Source organism: Crassostrea angulata, chromosome 1, assembly GCF_025612915.1.
Source record: "Crassostrea angulata isolate pt1a10 chromosome 1, ASM2561291v2, whole genome shotgun sequence".
Classification (NCBI taxonomy): Eukaryota; Metazoa; Mollusca; class Bivalvia; order Ostreida; family Ostreidae; genus Magallana; species Magallana angulata.
In genome coordinates this window covers 31,938,707-31,965,372 of record NC_069111.1, presented here as the reverse complement: position 1 = coordinate 31,965,372, position 26,666 = coordinate 31,938,707, and the positions used below count along the sequence as shown (strand labels likewise).

At 33.6% G+C, this 26,666-nt stretch overlaps 2 protein-coding genes across 6 annotated transcripts; both read right to left on the bottom strand.

Annotated features, from left to right (window-relative positions):
• Positions 1-733: 733 nt before the first annotated feature.
• Positions 734-6,929, bottom strand: LOC128178985 (uncharacterized). Of its 5 annotated transcripts, none has more exons than XM_052846452.1 (4): positions 5,245-6,911; positions 4,992-5,083; positions 4,085-4,368; positions 734-1,903 (listed from the first exon to the last, which is right to left on the bottom strand). In XM_052846452.1, exons 3-4 carry the CDS (start codon positions 4,365-4,367, stop codon positions 900-902), a joined length of 1,287 nt encoding a protein of 428 aa, XP_052702412.1. In that variant the 5' UTR covers position 4,368; positions 4,992-5,083; positions 5,245-6,911; the 3' UTR covers positions 734-899. The 5 variants fall into 5 exon arrangements, with proteins under 5 accessions (XP_052702412.1, XP_052702422.1, XP_052702397.1 ...); XM_052846462.1 differs by having other exon boundaries at positions 6,186-6,911; XM_052846437.1 differs by having other exon boundaries at positions 734-4,368.
• Positions 6,930-22,714: 15,785 nt separating this feature from the next.
• LOC128179106 (uncharacterized) lies at positions 22,715-25,390 on the bottom strand. Its single transcript, XM_052846607.1, has 4 exons — positions 25,318-25,390; positions 24,080-24,283; positions 23,484-23,627; positions 22,715-23,373 (listed from the first exon to the last, which is right to left on the bottom strand). The coding sequence occupies exons 2-4, from the start codon at positions 24,270-24,272 to the stop codon at positions 23,201-23,203; spliced, it is 510 nt and encodes a 169-aa protein (XP_052702567.1). The 5' UTR covers positions 24,273-24,283; positions 25,318-25,390; the 3' UTR covers positions 22,715-23,200.
• Between the last annotated feature and the right edge of the window lie 1,276 nt (positions 25,391-26,666).

Below are 26,666 nucleotides of genomic sequence, written 5' to 3'. Positions count from 1 at the left end.
CTACAAAATATAATAGAAAGCACACATTCGTTAACAAAAAGTGAGCAAACTTGATACGTTTTATACAGCAAAGGATAGTAATGGTGTAATAAAAAGAGCAATAAAGGAGGTGGGGTGGGTGGTGGTTACTTAATTTTTCCAAATGCTTCTTCAGTAAATCAAAACAAAATGGCGAGTGACGCTAAGATATAGCGCATGCGCATCTAACATAAACAGACAGGCTATCTTTAGATATGGCGCCAGATACGAACATCAAAACAGGGACAGTATCCATAAATGTTCTATTGACATAAACATGTTTTATGGATACCTGATAGATACACCTCCTTAATAAGCAACGTAACACCGATCTGAGGAATAGAAGAGGTCATTTATTGATATAAATAAATGACAAATATAAAACAATCCAAATGCATAGAATAACTACTGCAAAATAAACAAATTAAGTCATGGCACAATTTATAAACAATTATGCAAAAATCAGAGATCCTGTGTTACGTAAAAAGAACAATTATATACAACTTTTTTGACTAGCAAATTACATACAATATCAAGGTATATATAAGTAACACAAAATTGTGTAAAAAGATGGGGCACATTTGCCAACGATCATAAACAGTTTACTGTTTTTGATCTGCCCCATCATCAACCTGAAGGATTCAATAGAAACAAGAAAATAAAATGAAACGTGTTAAAAACAGAAAACCAATAAATGTTTTACAAATAATGATAAAGAGCTCCTGAGTCTATTGGTCATTACACAACAAAATACATGTATTATACGAAATTTAGGATCAAAAGCTCCTGACTTTATGATCCATCAAGGCAGGACGGAAGTAACTGAGAGCTCCTGACTCTACAGCTCTAATAAAATTGTAGGGCGGTATATTTAGGGCACATTACAATTGAAGATTGAGAATTGGGATGCGTATGTATTTCTTGAAAGCTGCTGACTTCCAACGGCCCATACTTTGGATCTGAATGTCTGAGGCACCAGATTCCGCTGCGGAAGTTGCAGCCCCGATGCGAAAGCTGTGTGCTTGATAACGCTGCATTGGGAGTCCGCAAGCAGATATCGCCCTTTGAAGATGTTCCGTGAAAAATTTCCTTGACACTGGTGCTCCGTCCATAAAGGAGAATAAGGGTTCTTCAGGCGACTTGTGATATCGCAGAGATAAAAATTCTTTGCACGCTACATAAGGGCAAAGCCGTAGATTTTGATTCTTTGGTATCTGTAAGGTAACAGATTTATGGGAGTGTTTACTATGAGGAATTGTTAATTGAAGGTTTTCATCTTGCTTGTCTTCCGATACGATTTTTAAGTGTTTGACAAGGATGAAATGTTGTTTCATGCTGCCAGTATTAGTCATCTCTCCAACTCGAAGGAAAGCATAGAATGCTAATAAAAACATTGCCCGCAGCATTGATGTAATGAATGCTGAGTTTGAAATATGAGGCAATACGGCGATTAACTTGGTCAAAATAGATGGAGTTATTGGTAGTCTAGAATCTGATGATGGATTAAGCTTGGTGAATCCTTGGAGTTGCTTCTTTATTAGGAAATGCTGAGTTATATCTTCGAATCCCCCTAATTGGAAGGTGAAGCTTAATGCCGAAATATGAGTTCTGGTGGTACTGGCAGCTAGTCCTTGGGTATAGCAATAAGCTATGTATAAAACCATATGGTTTAACGATGGTGGAAGTGGACTGTGTAGAGGATGAACATACTGTTTCACAAAGTCTTTATATCTTGAAAAGATATGTTTGTAAGAATACAAAGAATCTTCTGACAGAGAATTGCTGATCAGGAAGTCCGCAGTTTTGGTTAGAGATGAAGAGATGCTGGTGGAATTTTGGTGCAGTCTTTGTCCATGCCTGGGAACTGGACTTTGAATTGCTGGACCTGTAAGCGAGACAAAAGGTCAGCGGCATTGTTAAGTAGTCCTGGAATATGTTCAGCATGAAAACTTATATTGTACTTAAGAGATGTAACAATGAGGCTTCTCATAAGTTTCATTAGGTTTGAGTCTTTAGAAGTTAGTTTATTAATCACATACACCACTGCTATATTATCTGAATGGAGCACAATAGATGTATTTGTCAGTAATGAACCCCAAATTTCTACAGCTAGAATAATTGGAAAAAATTCACGCACAGAGATGTGGTATTCCAGCCAACTGGTGTCAAAAGAGCCAAAGAACCACTTAGTACCGAACACACAACCAAAACCTACATTACTAGCATCGGTGAATAAGTGTAGGGTTTTTGAAGTGAATGACAGTCCAGATGGGAAAAAGGCTTTGCCATTAAAATGTTCTATAAAAAGGGACCAGGCGGCCAGATCAGCACGAGCATCCTTATCAAGGTTGCGGTGATGATGAGGTTTTTGGATGCTTTTGGTAAGGTCAATGATTCTTCTTAGGAAAGTTCTGCCTGGGGGAACAACGGCACAAGCGAAATTTAACAATCCAATGAGCGATTGCAATTCACGAAGTGTGGCTGTCCGTTTACCCTTAAATGCGCTAATTGTTTGTCTCAACTTGATTAATTTGTCTTCGGGAAGACGTATTTCAAAGTTCAGTGAGTCAATTTCCAATCCCATGAATGTTAAGGTAGTAGTAGGTAACACAGTTTTTTCAGACTTGATAGGGAGATTGATATCTTGAGCTAGAACATGGAATGATGCTAATGCATCGTGACATTCATTGGTTCCTGGCTTCCCAAGAAAAAGAAAATCATCAAGAATATGTACACAATGTTTGACAGAAAACTTGTTTTGGAGAATCCAGTGAAGGGAAGAACTAAATTTTTCAAAGAGGTTACATGCATAACTCAAAACGAATGGTAAAGTTTTGTCAAAGTAAAACTTTTCATTGACACGAAAGCACAGCAGCTCAAAATCATCACTATGGATAGGAATTTGCTTGTATGCATTTTCCAAGTCAGTTTTTGCAATAAGGGCACCAACTCCTATTTCTTTAAGGGCTATGATTGCATCCTGGATTGACTGGTATTTGACAGTGCAAAAATCATGTGGAATTTTATCATTGATTGAAGATCCTTGTGGATAAGACAAATGGTGGATGAGACGAAATTCATTAGGTTGTTTTTTAGGTACTAGTCCTAGAGGTGATACCTGTAAGTTTTTGAAAGGGGGGTCATCATAGGGGCCAGCAACCCGACCTGCTTTTATTTCTTGCTCAATTTTTTGTTGCAGAATGTCTTTCTTGCCAAGGAGGGAAGGAAGATTTCTAGATAGACGAAACTGCCGATCACCTTGAAAGGGGATTCTAAAACCCACTTGAAAGCCTTGGATTAGGAAATGGTAAAGTGTTGAATTGTAACCTTGAAGGTATTTCGCATAAGTGTGTACGATGACTGGAGTTCGGATGGTTTTAGTCTGATTTAGTAGGTTGATTTCTTCTTGTGTTGTCGGGAATTTTTGGTCTGTGGTCCTGTCCTGGTTTTGGTTTGGAGCAAGTGAGTCTAGAGTGTTTACCTGCGCAATATTGGCAGACATGTAGGTATGAGCAGGTGTTACCTCTTGCGCAGGATCCCTTGTTGTTGAAGGTGAAACAGTACTTTTGTTTCTGTGAAGTGAGACGAAAGGGCTGTTTCTTTGGTTTTAACTTATACTCTAATCCTGACACCATAGCATCCTGGAAGAGCTCAGTATTTTTTTGATTCCAGGGACAGGAAGTTGGGGATGTTTCACGCCATTGTCGGAACTTTTGGTCATAATCAATGGCAGCATCATCGCCACAAGATTTAGCTATACCCTGGACAATTTGGGCATAAGTCATGAGGTCCGCGACTTCTGAAGGGTGGATAGAGCAATAAATAGATACAAAAACGTGGAAGGCCTCCATCCATTTGTAGATAGATTTGATCTTGGGGCCTTCATTATTTTTCACAAAAACCAGTTGACCATCTTTCTCCACGGTATGAAATTTTTCGTCAAGTTCCTGAGATTTAGGGAGAAGGGATGAGAATTTCACATATTCATCAGCCAGAATTTTGGATTTAATTTTTGGCTCAACTCCCAACCCGACAGGCTTTGCAATGCCAGGTATGGTACACGTACCTGATGCAGGATAATCTGATGTTATGATTGAGAGAGCAGATGGCTGCGAAGGACTGCTAGCAGATGGCTGCGAAGGACTGTTAACAGTTTGCTCAGGTGGTGTTGTGGAGGTCTGCGCATTATGTATTACAGAAGTAATTGTGTCCTTAATTTTCGGTAGAAGAGCAGTCATGCAGGCTTCGACTAAATGGTTGATGTCAGGGGTTGGAGGGTCCGTAGTTGTTACTGGAGCTAGAGAGGAGGCTGGGGTGGATGTTCTCTTCCTCTTGGATCTCGATGCCATCCTAAAACATTAATGCAAATTTATAAATCCAGTACACATTTTACAAACTAGTAAAGCCTTGTAGCATAAACAACACATATTACAACGAACGTGCAATATTTTTATTTTGGGGTGTTGTTCAAGGTACGATCCATATTTATATTTATCACAGATAATCCTATTAAAATCAGAGGTTGTGATAGAAGCAACCAGAGCTATTATTACCTAAAGCCAGAGCAATTGTAAATTTTTGTAGCCAGTGCTATGAAAACAAATCAAGGTCAGAACCAAGATTCAAGCATCACATTGCAGTAGTGAAATGAATTCTAAATAAATAGCCAGTGCTATTTTTAACTAACTCATTGCCAGTGCAAATGATATTGAAAGTTAACTGTTTAAGCATTACATTGAAGTGGAAGCTCAGGTCCAAATATACCCAGAGGTATACAGGACTGTAACTAAAAATAATGACTTAATACAGATACCGCCAGTGCGATTACTGTACGTAATGTCCAAATATGGAGCCAATAGTATAACAGTACCATATACCACAAAGCAATGCCAGTGCAATGATATCTATGAGGTATAAGCACATCTCTGTTCAATATAAAATTTTAGTACATGTATACAGAATGATTATGATACCTTGTTGACTTGTCAAAACTTCCGATACCTTGTTGACCTGTCAACCTTTTCAATGTCGGAACAAACGTTAATACAAAAGGATCACAGCAAAGCTATAAAATAGAGAAAAACCTGGTTAGTACATAAATAAAATATAATCATACATATACGAAAGATAAATACAAGCAATATTGTTGGGACAAAAGTTAAACAATATCTACCAATTATTAAGTAAATAATAATCATTTAATAATTCAATTATAGCCAGAAGCACCTGACATCATGGCTATATAAACAATCAAAAGGTGTGTGAAAGTAAAATTCCTCTCAGTTGTCGGAAATATTTGTTCATTCCAACAGAATTGAGGTGAACACCATCAGCGAAAATGTTTGTTCCACTGTTTGTGAAGCCGCGCATTCTCCAATACACTAAACCCGTCAATGCACACTGATCTTTCAGAAAGGTATTCGCGGCTATGACACGCTGATTATAAAAAACTGGATCAACATGTCTTGTCTGCTCTCTTGGTAAAAGTTTCACAACGGTCACCTTATGTATGGTAAAACGTACTTTAACAGTTTGAAGAAATGCGATAAGTTTTAAAACAACTAATTGTGTATTGTCTTCGTCGCTGTCAAGATCATTGCCACCTAAATGCACTACGAGAAATTTCGGTCTATGATGCTGGACCGCTGCCAAGAATGACTCTAAATGTCGAGGATTTGTTACAGTTCCACCACTGAGCCCAAAAAATCGAACAGGGGGAAGTCCGTCTATATTAAACAGCTCCGCTGAAGTCCCTCTATTTCCTAAATACGACGAAAACCTTTTCACGTGCGAACTTCCTATAAATAATGTTGTCATTGTTTTGGTCACGTGACCCGTTAAATGTAAACAAGCACTGCACTACTATTACAAATGTTAAACAATCAGTGTATTTAAGTCCATAAAATCTTATCAAATATACAAATACGTTTCACTGACGGCCATAATAACTGACTGTTTATACACATCTTCGGAAATGAACTGCCTCGGACTCGTCCATGACCAGTCTACTGACCAACGTATTCACTGGCCGAAATGAAATATCACATTTGTCAAAATGCATATACCAGTAAATGTACACGTTCACGAATACAGTCACTCCGAAACAAAATAAGGTTATCCTTGTGGTTTCTACGTGTTTTATATGAATAAAACACCGCAAAACTTACTTAATTTTTCCAAATGCTTCTTCAGTAAATCAAAACAAAATGGCGAGTGACGCTAAGATATAGCGCATGCGCATCTAACATAAACAGACAGGCTATCTTTAGATATGGCGCCAGATACGAACATCAAAACAGGGACAGTATCCATGAATGTTTTATTGACATAAACATGTTAATTGGAGACCGTGCCCGATAGAAATAACATTTTAGATGTAAATTTATTTGTTATCGGGCACGGTCTCCAAAATAAATGTAAGCGATAAACGTATCTAGTAATTTCGTTGCAAAAAATAAACTCGATAATGCAGTTAGTTTGGTCGAGCATTTTAGATAGCACGTGTTGTGGATTTGTTTGTAAACAACCATACCATAGGAAATCTTGTTTCAAACGGGAATTGAAATAAATAAATGTAGGTTTTATTATTATAATTAGGGACACACTGTTAATGTATTCAAATTATGAACCTGTAAAAGTTGTTCAAAGACTGTTTGAAGCAGAAAGAAACAAATTATTTTTGAACTTTGGAATTTCTTCGATTTTTGCAATTATGATGAGTTATTGTATTAAAAAAGCACTACTACCTATTTTATAATAAAATATACTGATTTTTGTTTTTAAAGCAGCAGAAAACATAATTCATATACTTTCTATTCTAAGTCTAATATCATTTGATATGACTATTAATACAGAAATTCAAATTATTGGTATCATTCTATATAAAAGAAAAAAATGTCAGCTCGACGCCTTTGTGGCCGTTCCGGCCTTTGATTTCTATAATAGCAAAAATACACGCGTTATGATTTTTTTCTTAGCGGGGGGTATCATTTGTGAGCTTGCTCACAGTACCTCTAGTTTTAAATACTTTTTCCCTTTAGAAAGTTGGGTAAAAAGCATATGAAACTGCAAAGTTCTTCGATCCTAACTTATCCGTGGATGAGATATTCCTTTTCAACGGATGATCTGCATTGTGCGCATTGCGTTCCGTTTTCTTGCAAAGAAAAATCCTTTAAAAATTTTAAAAACTCCAATTTGCAATTTGAAGAACCTTCCCTCATTCGCCAAACGACACGAAAATTCGGCCTAACATCAAGGGTGTTTTTTGAGCAGAAACGAGTTTATTCGCATTAAGGAGGGAAAAAAATGTTCTTTAATCGCAAGTTTTATATCTTCCGGACACAAAAAAAAGTGTCAACAGATCGACATGTCTTGAAAAAATAATAGAAGTCATTTTGTTGTGTGGGCGCCAGAATATTCCATTACGTGGTCATAATGAAGAAAGAAGCAATATCATTGCTATATTACATGAAAAAGCTAAAACTGAAATATTTAAGCCGACCATGTTCCTTTTAGGGCTAATTCTAGAACCAAATATACATCGTCTGATATTCAGAATGAGCTGATTGAATTATGCGGAAAAGAGATCTTGCAGCAAGTAATCGATGCATGAAAAAATGCTATGTGTTTTGCTATTATTGCTGACGAATGCGCAGATAAAGCAACAAAGGAACAAACGTCTTTGTGCTTGAGGTTTTTGGACTATGATTAGTAACAACACAATTATAATTAGAGAATAATTTGTAGGATTCAAACATGCCGAATTTGTAAAGGGGGTTGCTGTCACCAATATCATTGTAAATCTTTTGGCTGAGCTTGGACATCATATTGGCAAAATCAGAGCCCAGTGCTATGATAGGGCTGCAAATATGACAGGCAACTACAGTGGTGTACAAGCCAGAATTCTCCAGCTGAACCTAGAAGCACACTATATTTACTGCAAATTAAATCACATGCTCTGAATCTGGCTTTTATATATATCAGTAAAGATGTTTCTGTTCGAAATGTGATTTCAACTGTGCCAGAAATTGCATTTTTAACCGGGTTTTCCAACGGAAAAATCCGGTTATTAAAATGGCGGGCGGGCGGGTGGGCGGCTGCCAAAAAGGTACCCTCATTGTACGGATAACTCCTCCAACAGTTTTCAAGATAGAAAGTCGTTCTTTTGCAGATCAATTGTACATATATCAGAGGTGTGCATATTGCTAAGATTTTGATTTCCGATGATTTATTAAAAAAAATACCACCTTTTGAACTCGTCATTTTTTTGCAAAATATTGCATATAGGGTACCCTCTTTGTACGAATAACTCCTCCTACAGTTCTCAAGGTAGGAAATTGTTATTTAACAGATCTGTTGTATATATATCAGAGATGTGCATATTGCTAGGATTTTGATTCTGATAATTTATGAAAAAAATACCAGCTTTTGAACTTAGTCATTTTTGGCAAAATATTGCATATAGGGTACCCTCATTGTACGGATAACTCCTCCTACAGTTTTCAAGATAAGAAGTTGTTCTTTTACAAATCAATTGTACTTATATTAGAGGTGTGCATATTGCTAGGATTTTGATATCCAATAATTAATGATAAAAAAACTCAGCTTTTGAACTTATATAGGGTACTCCATTTCAGTGGATACGGGTTGACATGGGTTATGGATACAGTTCACATAAATGAAAACCCAGTTTGCTGTCACATTGACAGCTTTTCACTTGTCATTTGATTACTCTGCAAAGAGACTTCTTTCTTTCTTTGAAAAGTTATCTCAAAATGAAACGGCAAAAGAAATCAAAGTACTGACGGGAGTTGATTTTATCGATTAATATTTGGATGCAATTCTCAAATTTGATATCATCCTTGCTATGGTGGTGGCTGAGCACCCCATCAGTAACACGGTAGCACTTCCTAATTATTTCCAAAAGCCCAAATTAGATTTGTTGGAAGCGGTACAAGAAGCCAAAATTGTTGTGAAAAGATAAAACAATGAATGCAGTGACCAATATGTATGGGCAGCACTTTTTGAAAAGGCGGAAAAGATTGGCGAGGAATTTGAGATTATTCCGAGAATTTCCCGATTAGCTGGGCGACAAAGGCATCGATTGAATCACCCAGTTCGTGACTCATCTGAATACTCGAGTGTCTCTTTAACGGATGTTTCTAGATCATTTAGTCACAGAAATTTCAACCAGGGTAATTAAGAATGAAGGAAGGTTCACCGCAGAGAATCTGATTCCTTCAAATCTTCAAACAGATGAGCAAAAAGCAAACGCTGTATTTGAAGTTTTAGCAATGATATTGGAGACAGACAAGTGTTCTTAGATGAGGTTGCCCGTTGGAAAGTAAAGTGGTCAATGGCTGTAGGTCAGCGAACACAACATCTACGAGACACCTTAAACGCAACAAAGAAAGATTCGTATCAAAATATATTGACAATACTAACAGTGTTGCTGACAATGCCCCTTTCGTCTGCTTCCAGTTAACACTCATTCAGCGCAAGACAGTATCAAGAATTATTTAAGGGTAACGATGGTGGATGAAAGATTGTCAAACCTTTCCCAGATGCATATTCATAGATCGAGGCATGTTGCGATCTCAACTATCATTTTGCAGCTAATAAAAATAGACGCCTTTACTTTGTGTAAAATCATGTGTGTAACATCGTGTACGACTATGTAATTACAAAAAAACAAGCAATATTTCTATTTTCTTATTTAAAATTTAATATTACCATTGCAACTGTTTTTGAATTGTGACAATTTTAATTACAATGTCTTAAATGTTTTTCCTTTAATAGTAAAGTAAAATACGGAGACAGGTAATAGCTTGAGTATGATTTTTCCGTCATTTACTTTGATTTCGCTAAAAAAGGACTGCTGGTGAAAACAAATGGGATTATATTAATAATGTTTTTGCCTTTTTACCACGTAAAAAAAGGCAAAATTTAACCTACGAAAAGTGCCTTAAAATTGTTTCTGGCCGATATTTAAAACATGAAACCCGATGAGCGGCCCCAGACCCCTAGCTGTTGTTGGTGCCTATACTTCATTTTAGTTCTATACTCTGTTTTTGCTTCCACCACTTTTTGCTTGATATTTCAAAATAGTAAATACCTTTGTGCTCAAACTACGTTCATCCACTAATATAAAAAATGTGAAAAAAAAGCAATCATTTTATTTTCAATGTTCACAGAATGTAATTGCATAGCCTTTATAAGTATATTAATATAACTTTTGATCACATTTCATTATTTATAAATTAACATACGTTTAAATTTATTTCAAATTCGAGCTCTCCTCTACCTGAATCCGATAACATTTAAAGAGTGCATTCATTTTGTCATTTATCTTGATCAATGGCTAGGAGTATTTGTCAAATAGATACAAATAAACAAGTATTAGAATTTTTTGGGATATTCTGAATTTACGGATAGACAAAATGTATCGGTATGATAATGGTACATTGAGCATTGATTGGTTTCCCGTGTCACAAAAATTTTGATTTGAATTCGAATTTGTTTTTCATATTAGTATATATATATATATATATATATATATATATATATATATATATATATATATATATATATATATATATATATATTATAAATCTGCAAACATAAATATCTTACATCCTGCTATATTATAAGGAAATCAAATGCTACAACATTTACGTGGAGACCATATATATTCCATTAACCCTCGGTACGAAATATACCTTTCCTCGAGCATTATGACGTCACTGTTAGGGCATTATGACGTCCGGTTTTGCAACCATATTGAAACTTGTAACATTGTTTTAAAACGCTTACTTTTCATTGTTTTATTGGCTTTTTGTCAATAACCTGAGGGCATTCGGTTAGAGATATATAATAGTTGACTTATTTCAGTAATATGGTTTTTACGTTTATTCGTGATCAGTAAATCTCCCTCTTGCCCCAAATTTACTGACCATGTATACACCATATGAAGTCAACTTTGACATATGTAACTGATGAAAGAAAAAATGAGCAAGCTAACATACTCCACGCTCTCTATATCTATACTTCTATATTAAAATAATAGACTCGATTCTTTGAGCTTTAATACCGAGAAATCGGATTAGTACTGTCTTTTGTTTTATATATTTTAAAACATCATTGATACTTGAAGATTACCAATTTGTTTTTATTTTTTCTCAATCAAGCTTTGTTAATAAGTTCTCAAAGAAAATTCCTTTAAAAAATCCGGAAATCATCTGAATTTTTTGGATTATGCGGAAGGCTCTTTAGTTTATGTTTCATATATGTATAATATGACAATTGCATGGATAAACTCAGAAACGATATTACAAATACGTGTAAATTTTCATTGAAACCGAAAATTTGTCATATATTCATCAAAGGAAATACGGGAGATAACTCTAACTCAGTGCATTTAATATGAAAAATCCCGAGAGTTCCGAATGTCAACACGGTGTGTAAATTCAAAGCGAGGAAAAAAGTTGGTGAAAAGTGTTGAATTCTTCTTTAGTATGAATTAAATTCTTAGATGAAAGATACTTACAGCCTCAAACATTTTTTGGTGAATAATTTGACTGTTAATTATTTACAATGCAGCTTCATTAATTTTCTCCAAAATCGTTCCGGAGCGATTCTGCAACTTTTTTGCTACGTTAATATGGGTGTACATATGGGAGGCGTTTTAACTGTGGTGAAGGCCCGTCCCAATGTTTTTCAGTTAGATTTTTCTAAGCAGAGTGTAGTGAAATTTATAGCATAATTGTAGGCTTAAAGCTTGGTTATGTCAACCCGTGCACGCACGGGTCAAAGTCTAGTGTCATATATACTTACGAAATTTTACTATATTCCATGCAGCGGCCGAAGTGGAGTTGTTCATTACTCTATTCAATATACCGGTATAGCTTGATTTCAAGTTAACCATTTATGTGCCACAATGCCGATTTCGGCCGACTTTTTGATATCTGCGTGCAGTGCCATAGTGCTGATTTGGGCCGATTGAAAAAGTATATGATTTGGATTTTAAATCCATTTGCTGTACTTGTGTTGTTTAGAAAGCATAACACGTTAGCTGCAATTTGAAATTATGATAAATATCAAAGTGATTAAAAACTAAAACTTTATAGGGTTGCTAAAATGACATCACAATTCACGTCATTACTTCACAAGGCGCCACTTAGGTGTACCAATAATCCCGGGGAATTTATTACGTTGTTTTTTGAACCTGCAAATCATAATTAACGAGGTCAGGTCGAATTTGTTCTGCCCTAGATTTTTGAATGAAATTTTTTACATGAATTTTTACTGATATAATTATCATTTTAGGATAAAAAAAAAAACTGTTTGTTTAAGGGTTCATCTCAAAATGTGTTAATCTTTTATATAGGACCCTATGGGATTTTGCTTGAAATGTATCAATTTTGCACATTTCTTTTTAAACTTCTTTTTTTTTCTTTTTCTGTTCTACATATTAAAGTTATTACTAAAAGGCATCAAACGGTCCAAAAAAAAAACTTTTACCTCCTGGTTTGTTCCAGGAGTCTTATCAAAGTTATTTTATGTATGCACAATTTCCCAAATTTGTCAGATAAAAGCTATTTTTTATTTGACAAAGGCGGAAATTGTTATCTTTATATTATTATTCAAACATTCAGACATATTTAAGTAACAAATAAATATATAACATCACATATTAAGGGTCATTGATATAAAATACATGGTCATTGTCTTGAAAAATTGTAAATTAAGCTATATTTAGGCGGGCTAAGAAAACGTGACAGAGGGCTAGGCTTGCTGAATCCTCTTCACGTTTTCGATCATAATATACATTGTAGCTTATACTTCGAGACTTTTATGTTTATTCCACAATATAATATCAATTTTACGCATCAAACAAGTTATTTTCAACAAATTTCGCTGAATATCTGCAGGTAAAACAATCACGCCATGGCGTCAAATAAGCAAAAAGATGGCGTCACAATACAAATGAAACGCTGCGGGAAAGCGTGCGTACTCGATCTGTACTCGGACTCGTTAAACAGAAAATCCATTCAATTTCCAGTGCCTCAGCGACCTGAGGGTCAGTCCACAATGTTGTAAGATATATCTTAAGCAATGTCAAGTTATTTTAGGATTTGACATATGAATGACAACTATAAGATATGCCATTAATTTTATTTTAATGTTAGTGGGGAGAGAAGGAGAGAGAGATAAAATGAATCTAAATTGCTATTCTATGCAGTCGATTAAAAATGCATGTACTACTTGTGATAAAATAGAATTTTTGTGTAAAGGTAACATACCAATACAAATTCAAGAATTAAATCTATTTGTTTTAATGTACGTAGATGACATTGTAATTTTCTCCGAAACTGCACACGAGCTTCAAGAAATGTTAAATACATTATATTCTTATACATCTGTCTGGGATCTTACTGTAAATGTACAAAAAATAAAATTATTATTTTTAGAAATGGTGGTAAAATTCACAATAGTGAAAGGTGGCATTTAAATGGCGAGCCAATTGATGTTGTCGATAGCTCTACATACCTGGACACATATGGTGTGAGCAGGAATATATACATTGTGCAACCTATTTTTCTTTAATTAAGCAAAGAATCATTGATCACTTTACTCAACAACTTGTAGAACAGATTAATTCATCATCTCGATGTTATTTTTACAAGCATATAATAGATCAGTCATTACAATATTATTTAACAAAATCAATACCTTCTACATATAAGAAACAAATTGCAAGAATTAGATTGTCATCTCATAGACTTGCAATTGAAAGTGGACGACACACTAATGTACCAAAGGAAAGACACTTATGTAAATTTTGTTCAGATATTGAAGATGAATTCCATTTTGTTTTGAAATGTTGACAGTATAGAGAAATCTGAGTAAAATATATTAAGAAATATTATTGGAAAAAACCTTCTGTTTCCAAATTTATACAATTATTAAGTGTTCAAAATTTTAAAGAACTGTGTAATTTAGGGAAGTATCTCCATCTAGCTTTCAATATTCATGATAATTAAGAAAAAATCTGTGGGGTTTTTTTTTTGCCTGTTAGTAAAATTTTATCGCATATACATTGTCAATGTTCTTTACATGTACATGTACCATACCATTATTACATTATTGCTATTAATTATATGTAATAACCTAAACCTTAAGATGTATGTCTTGTGCAAATTAAGAATGTAATTCAAAATAGCTTCTTAGCATTTTCGTGTAGGAGATTTTAATCTGTAGCTAAGTTACGAGAATATTCATCTCTTAATTAAACCTATGTAAATGCTAACATTCGTCTTCAAAAACGTATTATATTCATTCGAATCAAAGAAAGAAAACTTTTGCAGCATAAAATTAAAAGGATTGAGATCTGTGCTTTTTGCGAATTTGTGAATATTGTTGATAATGTTTGTGCTTTAGTGCACAAACTCCACAAACCAGAATAAATCTTTGTAGAACCAGCATCTATGAAGATCCAATATGTTGGTGCCATGCCAGTAATCTTAAAGACCACTGCACAAATCGTCATTGCGAGAGCTAGTCGCAAAAGGACAGAAGTTCCTATGTCTTCATCAGCTGTTGAAGATTTGAAGTATACGGAGGTGTATACGGGGAATCAGGATGGAGCTAAATTACGCTTTTGTCATTACTCGTTGATAAGATGTGCAAGTATATCATTACTGTATATAGGAAAATATTCGCCCCGATTTATTTTCGCTCTTTTCGCCCTCGTTGTGAGCGGACGAATTTAAAACTGACCGAATTTCAATATCTCAAATTATCTCTCTTAAAACACAACTGTGTCTGGGCAAATTCAAGACGGGGCGAAACTGTTTGCAAGTGAAAGGAGGGCGAAAATTACGAGGGTTTTCAAACTACATGCATTCACACAAATTAAAAAACCAAATATGTTTTTAAGCCCCTCCGTCTCCTCTAAATATAAGTAGAGGACAGAGGCGTACAATGCCTGTCAAATCCCATGCACCAATTATGATTAAACGACAAACAAACAGGTCTTACAAAGAAATCGTACATTGAAATGTGTGCATCCGTACATCTATAACAAAATACTACATTCTCCGATATACAATGTTTAAACAAAAATACATTATGCTTTTCTTCTTTGTTTCATCTCTTGGGATGCCAACAAGGGACATTACATTTATGCTGACTTTTTTCTTTGTTTCATCCCTTAACGTGGCAACAAGGCACATTTAATGCATATACAATATTGTTAAAGTATCATATTTTGTATTGAATAGTTTTCAGATGATAACACAGGGTTTCTTTGAGTTTTTGAAAAGAATGAAAACAAGCATGTTAAATTTTCATAACTTTAAATATAAATTTATTCATATTTATATACCTGAATAGTTTTCAGGTCATGAAAATGTCAACGATTTCTGTTGATACATTTAATGAGGTGTGTGAATAGCTCTTCAGTTGAGTTTCATCAAATATTAAAATAAGAAAAGGTACGTGTGCATTTTATTATCTGGTTATTGAAGGTTGTCATGATTTTCATTTTGATAATTTTAATACGGTACCTGTAGCACATTTGTGATTCTGAAATTTAAAAAGACGTATGTTACCTTGATCTGTCTTTTCACATTAATCGATGTATAGAACTTACTATCCTTAATTCTCGTTTTGAAAATGTCAATCTAAAAACGTCCATTAAAGGCTTGTTATATTTGATAAAAAGGCATGTGTAATTTCAAACGTTGCGATATATTTTGTTCGGCAAGGCTTTGTGCAAATAACAATGAAATTAGCATCATGTCTTTTCACATGTGTAACAATTCGTTTTGACTCAACACCCTAAATGATGCTATAGTCTAAAAAATGGAAATATCTTAGATCTCTTAGAGTCTCTATGATCAGAGAGTATATCACTTACTATCGGAGGTATTTGGATATCTTAATCAGGTAAAAAAAATTCAATAATCTCCGCCTTACCAGATTAGATCTATGCACATGTAGTAATCACACGTTCATCATTTAATTCAATTAGATCGCATATTTCTCTAATTCAGAAAAACAATATCACACGTAACTCTGTGTGTTTCTCTGCGCATGGGTTAATAAGGTTTACGGTCTGAACCCTTCCTAGGAATCACATACATTTATATTTAATAATTTTAAATATTAGGAATTATTTAACACTACATATCCTTTGGAAAACACAGACATATTTTGCAAGTTGGCAAAATGGTATATATATGTTCAAGGTAAATTCAAAAAATGAGGTCTCTCTCTCTCTCTCTCTCTCTCTCTCTCTCAATAATTAGATTATAAGAACATTCTATACCACATGATTGTCTCTAGGGATTATTCATTTGGCACCAACTAAGATATTTTATTTTTCACATTTTGTCCTTCTATTTCAGACCACTTTAACTGTCCACAAAGTATCTATACTACTATATTAAATAATAGACTCGAATATTTGGTCTTTAATACCGAGAAATGGGAAGAATACTGTCTTTTGTTTTATATATTTTAAAGATCATTGATACTTGAAGATTACCAATTTTGTTTTTATTTTTTCTCAGTTAAGCTTCGCTAATTAATAATCAACAAAAATTCCCAAAAAATCCCGGAAACCACGTGGATTTTTTTGGATTTTACAATCTTGCGCTTGCGCAATACATTCACGCTAACGGGATCTTTAGTGTATGTTTCCACAATATCACATCTGCATGAATAAACTTAGAAATTATAATACAAATACGGGTAAATTTTCATTTGCTATACATTCTGTTCATAAATATATATTTTAATGATTTCTTATGAGAGAAAGTTTAAAAAAACCAAATATACATTTCAACTAAGTACTTACTTTTGTCATCGTGGTGACAAATAATATTTGATTACATGCAAAAAAGTTACATTATATTTTAGGAGAGTGAAGATAGAATATGTTTAATCGTAAAAATGAATAATGTCCTACGAACCCAGTTTTACAAGGTAAATACTTGTACGTTAGTGAAAAGGTGTTGAATTCTTCCATTCTATGGATTTAAAAATTCTTTAGTTGAGAGGTATTTGCAGTCTCAAAAAGGTTTGTTGTGATAAATTTGACTGTTATTTTCAAGGCAACTTCATTAACTTTCTCCAAAATCGTTCCGGAGCGATTCTGCAATTTTCTGCTACATTACGGGTATAAGGGAGACATTCTAACTGTAGTGAGGGCCTTTCTCTAAACACAATTAGATTATTCCAACTAAGGAAAGTGTAGTTATATTAATAGCATTATTGTAGGCTTATAGTTTTGTTATGTAAATTTAAATAATAAGATGTGTCTATGTACCTTTTTCGTAAATGTCCGATATGCAATGTCAACCCGTGTACGCACGGGTCAAAGTCTAGTCCTTTATATTTAAATGAGTCTGAATATTTTGTGTAGTAAATAGTATTTTAATTTATTTTATTTTTTCCCTTTCAACAGATTAATCAAGTTTATTTAAAAATGAAAGAAGAGTTCAGGTATATCAAATTATATACATGATATACATTCATGCCATTTTCCCTTGGGTCTAAGATAGGAAAAGTAATTTAATTTGGCTCAAATATGGTTCTTTCTTAAATTGAAATTTGTGCTGGAACACTCCAAATTTGTAATTAAACACCCACCCGTAACACATCTTCTACTCATCTTTGTTTACAGTGATAATCAGATGGCAATACTTAGTTTGCAAAGCAATAGAGACTGCCTCTGCAATGGGACACGATTGTGGTGTCACACAGCTGATAACGGTGGAAGCAGCCGAGCGTCAGGTTACTCTCGGTGAGGTTTGGCATTTTAATTAATTCCAGCTAAATTATCAATCCTACAAAGTTCGGGGGGGGGGGGGGTTTGGGACCGTGTTTTAAATGATCAGATGAGTATTTAAACGAAATAAGAATATTTGTCTGGATGTACCCTTCAAGACAAAATTTCGATAAACAAAACATTGACCTGCAAATCTTTTAAATTTTAATTTATAAGATTGTTGTTTTGTGTGTTTAGAACAATCAGTAAAGACCTAGTAAGTTGTCAAAACCTGTGTACGAAACATTTGTTTATGTATCTTATATATATGTATACAATAAAATATGTTCAAATCAAATCAACAATCTTAAACGTAAGATATATAAACTTTTACAAATTGGTTTTTTAGCTCAGACCCTGAATTAAATTTAAACTTAGTTTTCCGTGAAAAAAAAAATTTCCAAAAGCTCTTGAGTGTTTGCAATGATGTTACCTAAAGACCACTTGTGAATAAAAAGACCGTATTGGTTTTAGATCATCTAACGGCTAGGTTTTATATATCATACTTTGTATTGAATGTTTTTCAGAAGATAACACAGGGTTTCTTTGAGTTTTTGAAAAGAATGAAAACATGCATGCCAAATTTTCATAATTTTAAATATACAGGAATAGTTTTTAGGTCATAAAAAATGTCAAAAATTTGAGTTGATACGTTAAATAAGGTGTGTGAATAGCTTTCAGTTGAGTTTTATCACATTTGTGAGTGAGAATAGGTACGATGATTTTCAATACCTGGTTATTGAAGGTTGTCTTGATTTTCATTTTGAAAATTTTGATACGGTACCTGTAGCATATTTGTGTTTCTGAAGACGCATGTTACCTTGATCTGTCTTTTTCATATGATCGTTCTAGGCAATATATCATCCTAAATTCTCGTTTTGAAATTGTCAATTCAAAAATTTCCATTAAAGGCATCTTACATTTAAAAAGGATGGCAAATGTCTTTATAACGTCTTGATTTATTTGTTCGGTAAATGGATCATCAATTTTTCAAGATTAATTATGCATAGAAGACTTTTATCATCGATATTTATAGCACTGCGGTATGCGTGGAAAAAAATTTAAAGTTTAGAAGTCTTCATATCATCGATATTTATAGAAACAAGATCCTTATAGAAATGCCGACGCTGCAAAATAATTAGCATGCGATGCTGACTATGGGGTTCTGTACTGAGGACTTTTATCATCGATATTAATAGTATTGGAGCATGCGTAGAAAAATGTACTATATAAAAACTGAGCGTACGAAGAAAAAGGACGATTAGTTTCATCATTTATAAAAGAAAGTGGGCGCTTAAGATGTACATTCGGCAGGAATCTGGGCGCACAAGGAGAGTGAAAATTTCATCAATTAATTTTAAACATTTTTCGAATTATAACCGTTATTTGGTTTCTGTTGGATGTGGAATGAGTGGAAAAATATTTGTAATGCAAAAGGTTTTATCATAATATGGGTCTAAATATAACAACACGATGCAATTCATGCAAAATCCTACTTATTTACAACTGTTTTTAAATGATTTTGTTGTCTCTGGGTCTTCTCTCCACAAATTTGAAACGTGTAAAGAATGGCGTGGTAAAAAGTCATTGTTAACGCACGAAGATGACGAGGACAAGTATAATATAATGTATAACGATTCAAATTAAATTTCAATCATACAATCAATTGCAAACTTAAATATTTTACATGGCACATGTGGTTATGAAATTAACCTTGCATATTCTTTTGGGATTTTTTGTACACTGGGTATAGATTAAAACTAACTCAATATTCCATTAAACATCGACAAAGGTTATTATTCATACAGAGAAGATGCCATAAAGGTTGCCATATCAGGTTGCCATAAACCTACTGCAGGGTCTCCTTCATACCAAAAGACAAAACAAGAAAAATAAAAAACAAAAACAAGAGGCCCAGGGGCCACATCGCTCACATGAGCAACAATTACCTTAACTCTGATCAAATTAGCATTACAGTATCAAAATCAAAATATCTTGACAACTAGGTACAGTAGAACTTGCTAAAAAAAAATGAAAATCTGCCCATTTTTATCCACATCTTTTTTCTTTTTATAAATACCAAGCCCCTTTTGTTGTTGTACCTCTAAGAAGCTTTTTCTCTAATCCTATATACCCCCCTCCCATTTTGTGGAGCCACTTTTCTCTAGGGGATCATGGTTTCATTAAACTTAAATCTCCATAACCTGAGCTTTCACAGAAAGTTTTGAGTTTTGGACTGAAAACTTTCCAAGAATATTTTCAAAGATTTTCTCTATATATTCCTATGTAAAAATTTAACCCGCCATTGCGGCCCCGCCCTACCCCCAGGGTCTATGATTTTGCAAACTTGATTTTACACTACCCGAGTATGCCTCTAAACAAGTTCAAGCTTTTCTGGCCCAATAGTTTTTAAAAAGAAGATTTTTAAAGATTTTCTCAATATATTCCTATGTAAAAATTCACCCCCCCCCCCATTGTGGCCTCACCGTACCCTGGGATTTAAACAAATTTGAATCTATACGATCTGGGGATGCTTCCACTCAAATTTGGGCTTTCCTAGCCAAATAGTTTTGAGAAGGAGATTTTTAAAGATTTTCTTATATATAAAAATTTATCCCCCATTGTTGCACCGCCCTACCCCCAGGGACCATGATTTAAACAAACTTGAATCTATACTATCTAAGGATGCTTACGCGCCAATTTGAGCTTTCCTTGCCTAATAGTTTTAAAAAAATTAAAAGATTTTCTATATATAGTCCTGTATAAAAATTCATACCCCAATTGTGGCCCTACCCTACCCCCGGGGACCATGATTTGAACAAACTTGAATGTACACTATCTGAGTATGATTCCAGTCAAATTTGAGCTTTTCTGACCCAATAGTTTTTGAGAAAAAGATTTGTAAAAATTTTTCTCGATATATTCCTATGTATAAATCCATTCCCCCATTGTGGCCTCACCATACCCCCGGGGACCATGATTTGAACAAACTTGAATCTTTTCTATCTGAGGATGCTTCCACTCATATTTGAGCTTTCCTGGCTTAATAGTTTTTGAGAAGATTTTTAAAGATATTTTCTCTATATATCCCTATGTAAAAATCTATTCCCCCATTGTGGCCCCGCCATACCCCCAGGGACTATGATTTGAACAAACTTGAATCTACACTACCTCAGGATGCTTTCATTTTGATTTGAGCTTTTGTGGCCTAAAAGTTTTTGAGAAGACGATTTTTAAAGATTTTTTCTATATATTCCTATCCCCCTGTTGTGGCCCCACCTTACACCCGGGGACCATGATTTGAACAAATTTGAATTTACCTGAGGATGCTTCCATTTTAATTTGAGTTTTTCTGGCCAAATAGTTTTTTGAAAGAAGATTTTTATAGATTTTCTCTATATATTCCTATGTAAAACTTAATCCCACTATTGTGGCCCCACCCTACCCCCAGGGACCATGATTTGTACATACTTGAATCTACACTACCTGAGGATGCCTCCACACAAGTTTAAGCTTTTCTGGCCAAATAGTTTTTGAGAAGAAGATTTTTGAAAAATACCAACAAATCTTCAATAATTCTCAATTATCTCCCCTTTAAAGAGGGCGTGGCCCTTCATTTGAACAAACGTAAATCCCCTTTACCCATTAATGCTTTGAGCCAAATATGGTTGAAATCTGGCCAGTGGTTCTGGAGAAGAAGAAGAAAATGTGAAAAGTTTACAACGACAACGCCAACGTCAACGCCAATGCCGACGACAGACAACGGACAAATTTTGATCAGAAAAGCTCACTTGAATTTTCAGCTCAGGTGAGCAAAACAAAACCAGGAGACAGCTTGTTTTAATTTAAAGCTAATAATTGAGTCGCATTAGTAGTTTTAAATGTAAACGAAGAGAAAAAATGAATTAAAATATAGTTGAGTGATTGTTTTATACATTGAGGTATTACAGAATTTATAGACAGCTCTGTTCGTGTGGGCGTCAGGGACCCGGTTCATAAGGAGGCATAAGCTTTGGCCCTAACTTAAGTCTAGCCCAAGGACTTACTCCAAACTTAGTCAAGCATAAAGCGGCGTAACAAGCTGCGTAAACGTAAGGCTATGCCTATAGTATAACGTAGGTAGTGGCCACAATTGCAATCGCCGATCGAAAAAAAAACCATGTATTTACATGAATTTTTTGCGAGTCTTCATTGCCTAATATTATGTTGATATTATGAATGAACAACATTGGCCTGTACTTGTTCGTCGTTTTCCAAGTACTACTTTTAATTTTCGAGACAACGCCCGCACTTGCTGATTTTGCTTTCATAACTGATTCAAAATGGCAAAAGTTAAAAAATATTGTTACATTCCAAATTTTGACCGATCCTGATTAAAAAGAAACGGATCCCGATCTTAATTTAAAAGTACAAAAAGTGAAAAATCAATATTTTTCTTCAATTGCAGCCAAAAATTCAGTTAAATTTAATTGTTCAATTAATTTGCAAATCATATTATAACGGAACCTTCCAGTTTTTTGGTAAAATTGTTGTATATTCAAATTTAAAATCATTCGAGTCGGAATCAGCCTAATTTCGATCGGATATGGATCAATTTTTAAAACTAGTATTTTTTCCTCTAAATTTAATATTCCAAAATATATCGATAGAAATATCAAAATATTGTTTAAAAATGGGTTTTTTTCAGAACAGCATGAATTAGCGTAATACACAAACTGTCTGGAAGTTTAGTTCGGGCTAAAATCAGAAGACTAAAGTTACAGTACTTTAAAACTATTGCTTTATGAAAAATTTTCATTCTTCTTTTAAACCTTCCGCCACAAAAAAATCCCTTACTAATATATATTCTTATAATATATAATATTCTTTTAACAATTTCATTTAGCATAGTTTATTTGGAATTGTAAAATATAAATATAAATATATAAATAGAATCAATATATGATGCAAAAATTTTAGATAACAGGTGACATAAAATAGTTACCGAAAAAGTGAGGAGCGAACTTCTTTTAACAACTTTTGAATTATAGGGCAAATAATGAAGGAAACTGAACCGTCTTCTTTCAATGATTACTACATGATATGGCACATCACTGTAGAATAATATAAAAGGTGTGTAAAAATTTACATACTAACAAATAAGCTCCTTGACCAATAAATGTGCTCTATGACATCATGCTTTACATGTAAGTCCCTAAGGTAAATATTCATGTAAAAGAAGAGAAAACATGATATGGATATATTAGAGTAACACACATTTACACACAATTCACAATAATTAAAGGTGTTCAAAATCTCTTGAAAAGAATCCTCCACATGTGAAACGCATCGGATGTCCGTACAGGCAACTCACTCTTTCATCATGCCAAATAGCATCACACCTCCTGCGGCGAATGCCGTTATCATCGCAATGATACTGAACGCAAACGCAAAATGGTAGTCAAAATCATTAACACCAGAAGCAGCTAAAACATCTTTATTTTTTGCTGCAAACACTGCCACTGCTATCAGGATAAAGATACCTGAAATGCATGAATAATTTTCCTTACATTATATATCAATTAATATTTATTGATCTTAGATATTTCAAGATATCCAGTAAACACATTTTAAGCCGAAATGTAAATCTTACCTCCGGCAAATGATGTTCCTATACCGGCAAAAAGAACCGGTTTCTTGTCTTTCATGACGAATAGTTTTAGAACAGTCATGACAACAGCGACAATCAACACTAGAAACCCAAGAATGCTCATAGCTCGTACAGCTCTCTCCCAATCTGCATTAAAGATGTTAGTAAACTGTATGCCTTTTAATATAAATAACAACACAGACATAATCTAAATTTATCATTTTACATACAATTAGTCCTTTCCTTGGACATTAAATTATGTTGCATTTTCTATCATTGCAACTCGTATAGACAAACAAAGCTACAAATAAAGCAAATCTTACTTAATATTCACATCTTATATATTTTAACTATTCACATAATTTAGTTATTGGTTCTTAAAATAATTTAATATTAACCACTCTGATACATGCAATTAATCATTCTCCCATGAAATGAAATACATCATGAATACTAAAATTAGTATTCAAAAACGTATAATATCCATCTTGAAACAAAGAGATAACTCTTGCAACGGGAAATTAAAACGATCGAGATAGATACTTTTTGAAAAATCGTTAAATTTATAACACTGTTGAACAAAAAACGACTAACGGTACCTTCTTTAGCGTCTTCACTTGTACATGTTGTAGCTGTCTGTGATTTAATGCACGTAGTCCACAAACCGTACCACGTATCAAATAAACTACCATCTATGAAGACCCAATATGGTGCTGCCAAGCCAATAATCTGGAAGACCACTGCACATATCGTAAGCACGAGGGCTACTATAAAAAGTACTGAGGTTCCCATGTCTTCAACAGCTGTTCCAAAAATACACATATACTATGATGATCAAATCTAGCGATGAAACTTGGAAATAGCAAAGTGATTGATAAATTCATAAATAACACACACATACACAATAAAAAGGGGGAAAGTATAGCAAGGTCTAAAAATGTATCATATATTTCATTCGTTCATTTGATCAAATATTTTTGCATATTATGAAAACCTTTTATTCATTTATTTGGTAAAAACAAGAATCCAACATGGCCATATGTTTTTGCATTTATAAAAATATTTTTTGTTTATTTACCTGAAAAACATTACTCAAAAGCATGTCCTTATTTAAATCCTCATTTACTCATGAGCATTATGTAGTTTTAGTCCTTCTCTTTATTTGGTGTATGGTTTTAAATAGTTTTCAAAATAATTCGGTTATATATAAATAAATAAAAATTAGCAAAAAATCGTGTTTTACTAAAAAGGAAGTAGAAGCAAACAATGAAAAAAAAAGACCTTCTTGATTCTCTACCGAATAGATTTGTCTTCTTCTCACCACTTAAAACTATGCAGACGTCATAAACAAATGGTAAATTTCATAATAGTTTGACAATTATCTGAGGTAAGAATTTGGACTCAAACTGGGTCTAGGCTGTATTACTATAAATCAATATTACTGATTATATAATGATTGAAAACTTCTCCTTCAGATTAAAGTATTTTTGGAATGGAATCTAGACCCATTCGTATTTAAAATTTGCTATTTAGCACAGTATAGTGTATACAAACCAAAATAAAACAATTATAACTACTTTTCAAAAAGTTCGTCCTTATTTCTCCAAGAACAAAAACAATATATGCCCTCCTCCTATCGATAAAACCTAGTTTACTCTTTGGTAAGGATGAGCTAAAATATAATTCACCAATTCAGATAATAATAATTGCCTTAAGGTTACATATTAGTAACAATTTACACAAAATCAATATCCACATTTTTAACAACTTTAAACTGCATGCTGGTTGAAACAAAAGAGGATTGTAAATTATTTTTAAGATTTTTTTTTTAAATTACCTTTACGTGTTATGTTCCAACAGTATGTTGTGTTTACTGCAGGCGCGCTGCTTTTATAGTCTTTGTGTTTCAATCGTTATAGAAATTATCAAATATTTCAAATCGGTACGATATCTTTTTAATTGTTATTGAAATAAATGGTGCATTCCTTTTTTTAAACCGTATAATGAAATAGTTGTGTAAGCAATCTGTTATTTTAAATAACAAACGTTGAATGATGTGGAATTTTGAATCCCCCCCAAAAAAGGAATGGCAAATTCATCTAACAAACAGTTGAAACATGACAAAACGTGTTAAACTAGACTCTAGTACATAATTTTGTCTCAATGAGACTGAACATAAAGCATGTAATTTGTATTTTACTTAATTATGTATCCATTGTTGTACCAATCAGACTCCCCAAACTTCCTGCTCAATGACAATTGTTTATTTTTAGAAATTTTCAATCATACATTATTATACAAATATATTTCGTCAAAGATTTCTCTGCAACTATTAACTGCAGATGCTTTATTTTACCACACTCTTTGTTAAGCTCTTCCATATGGTGGAAATTAATTTTCAACCAAAATTGATGTCAATTTTCCGTTAAATGTTGACTTTACTTATTTTGTATATTCATATAACAATGGGGGCATTCCAAGTAAGTATTGAATAACAGATACCTTGTTTTAATATTGTTTAATGAAATGATTTGAAACTTTCTGTGTTGATTCAATATAATAAACTACTTATCAATTATGAATTTTGTTACATTTTTATGAGGTTAGTAAACAATTTTCAAACGGGACACGTATTTACGATTTGTTAAACTTAGTGCTCCACTCAGTTAATGTTTCACTCCAGGTGGAAAAAGAGAAATTAGGAAGTTATCATACATATCCAACTGTACTATCCTGTCCAACACAGCAGTTATATATAACATATTATTTTTTTTTTTTTAAATTTGACATTTGTTACTTATTACAATGTGTTAAAGTTATTCATTTCTAAAATTTTCTCGTATTTATTGATCGGGTATAGGCTATGCTTAATCAGTGTTTCAATTAAAGTCCGAGGTCGGTAAAACCCTCGTGTACATTATCATCAAGGGCAACAATTCATCAGCACTATTTCGGCATCAGAATTTTTTTGTGGCTTTTATACTACAGGAACTTAAAACAAGTGGTGTTGTGCTTTACTTTATATCTATAAGGCATGTAAAACAAATTTAAAGAGTGACTAAGGACATGCATTGCTTGTACAATATTCTCTTAATGTTTGTTTTACTATGAAACGTTTAAATATTAAAGTTCAAAATTAAAACCAATGCCAACTTTCTTCTGTCATTTTTTTGTATTCTATCACCT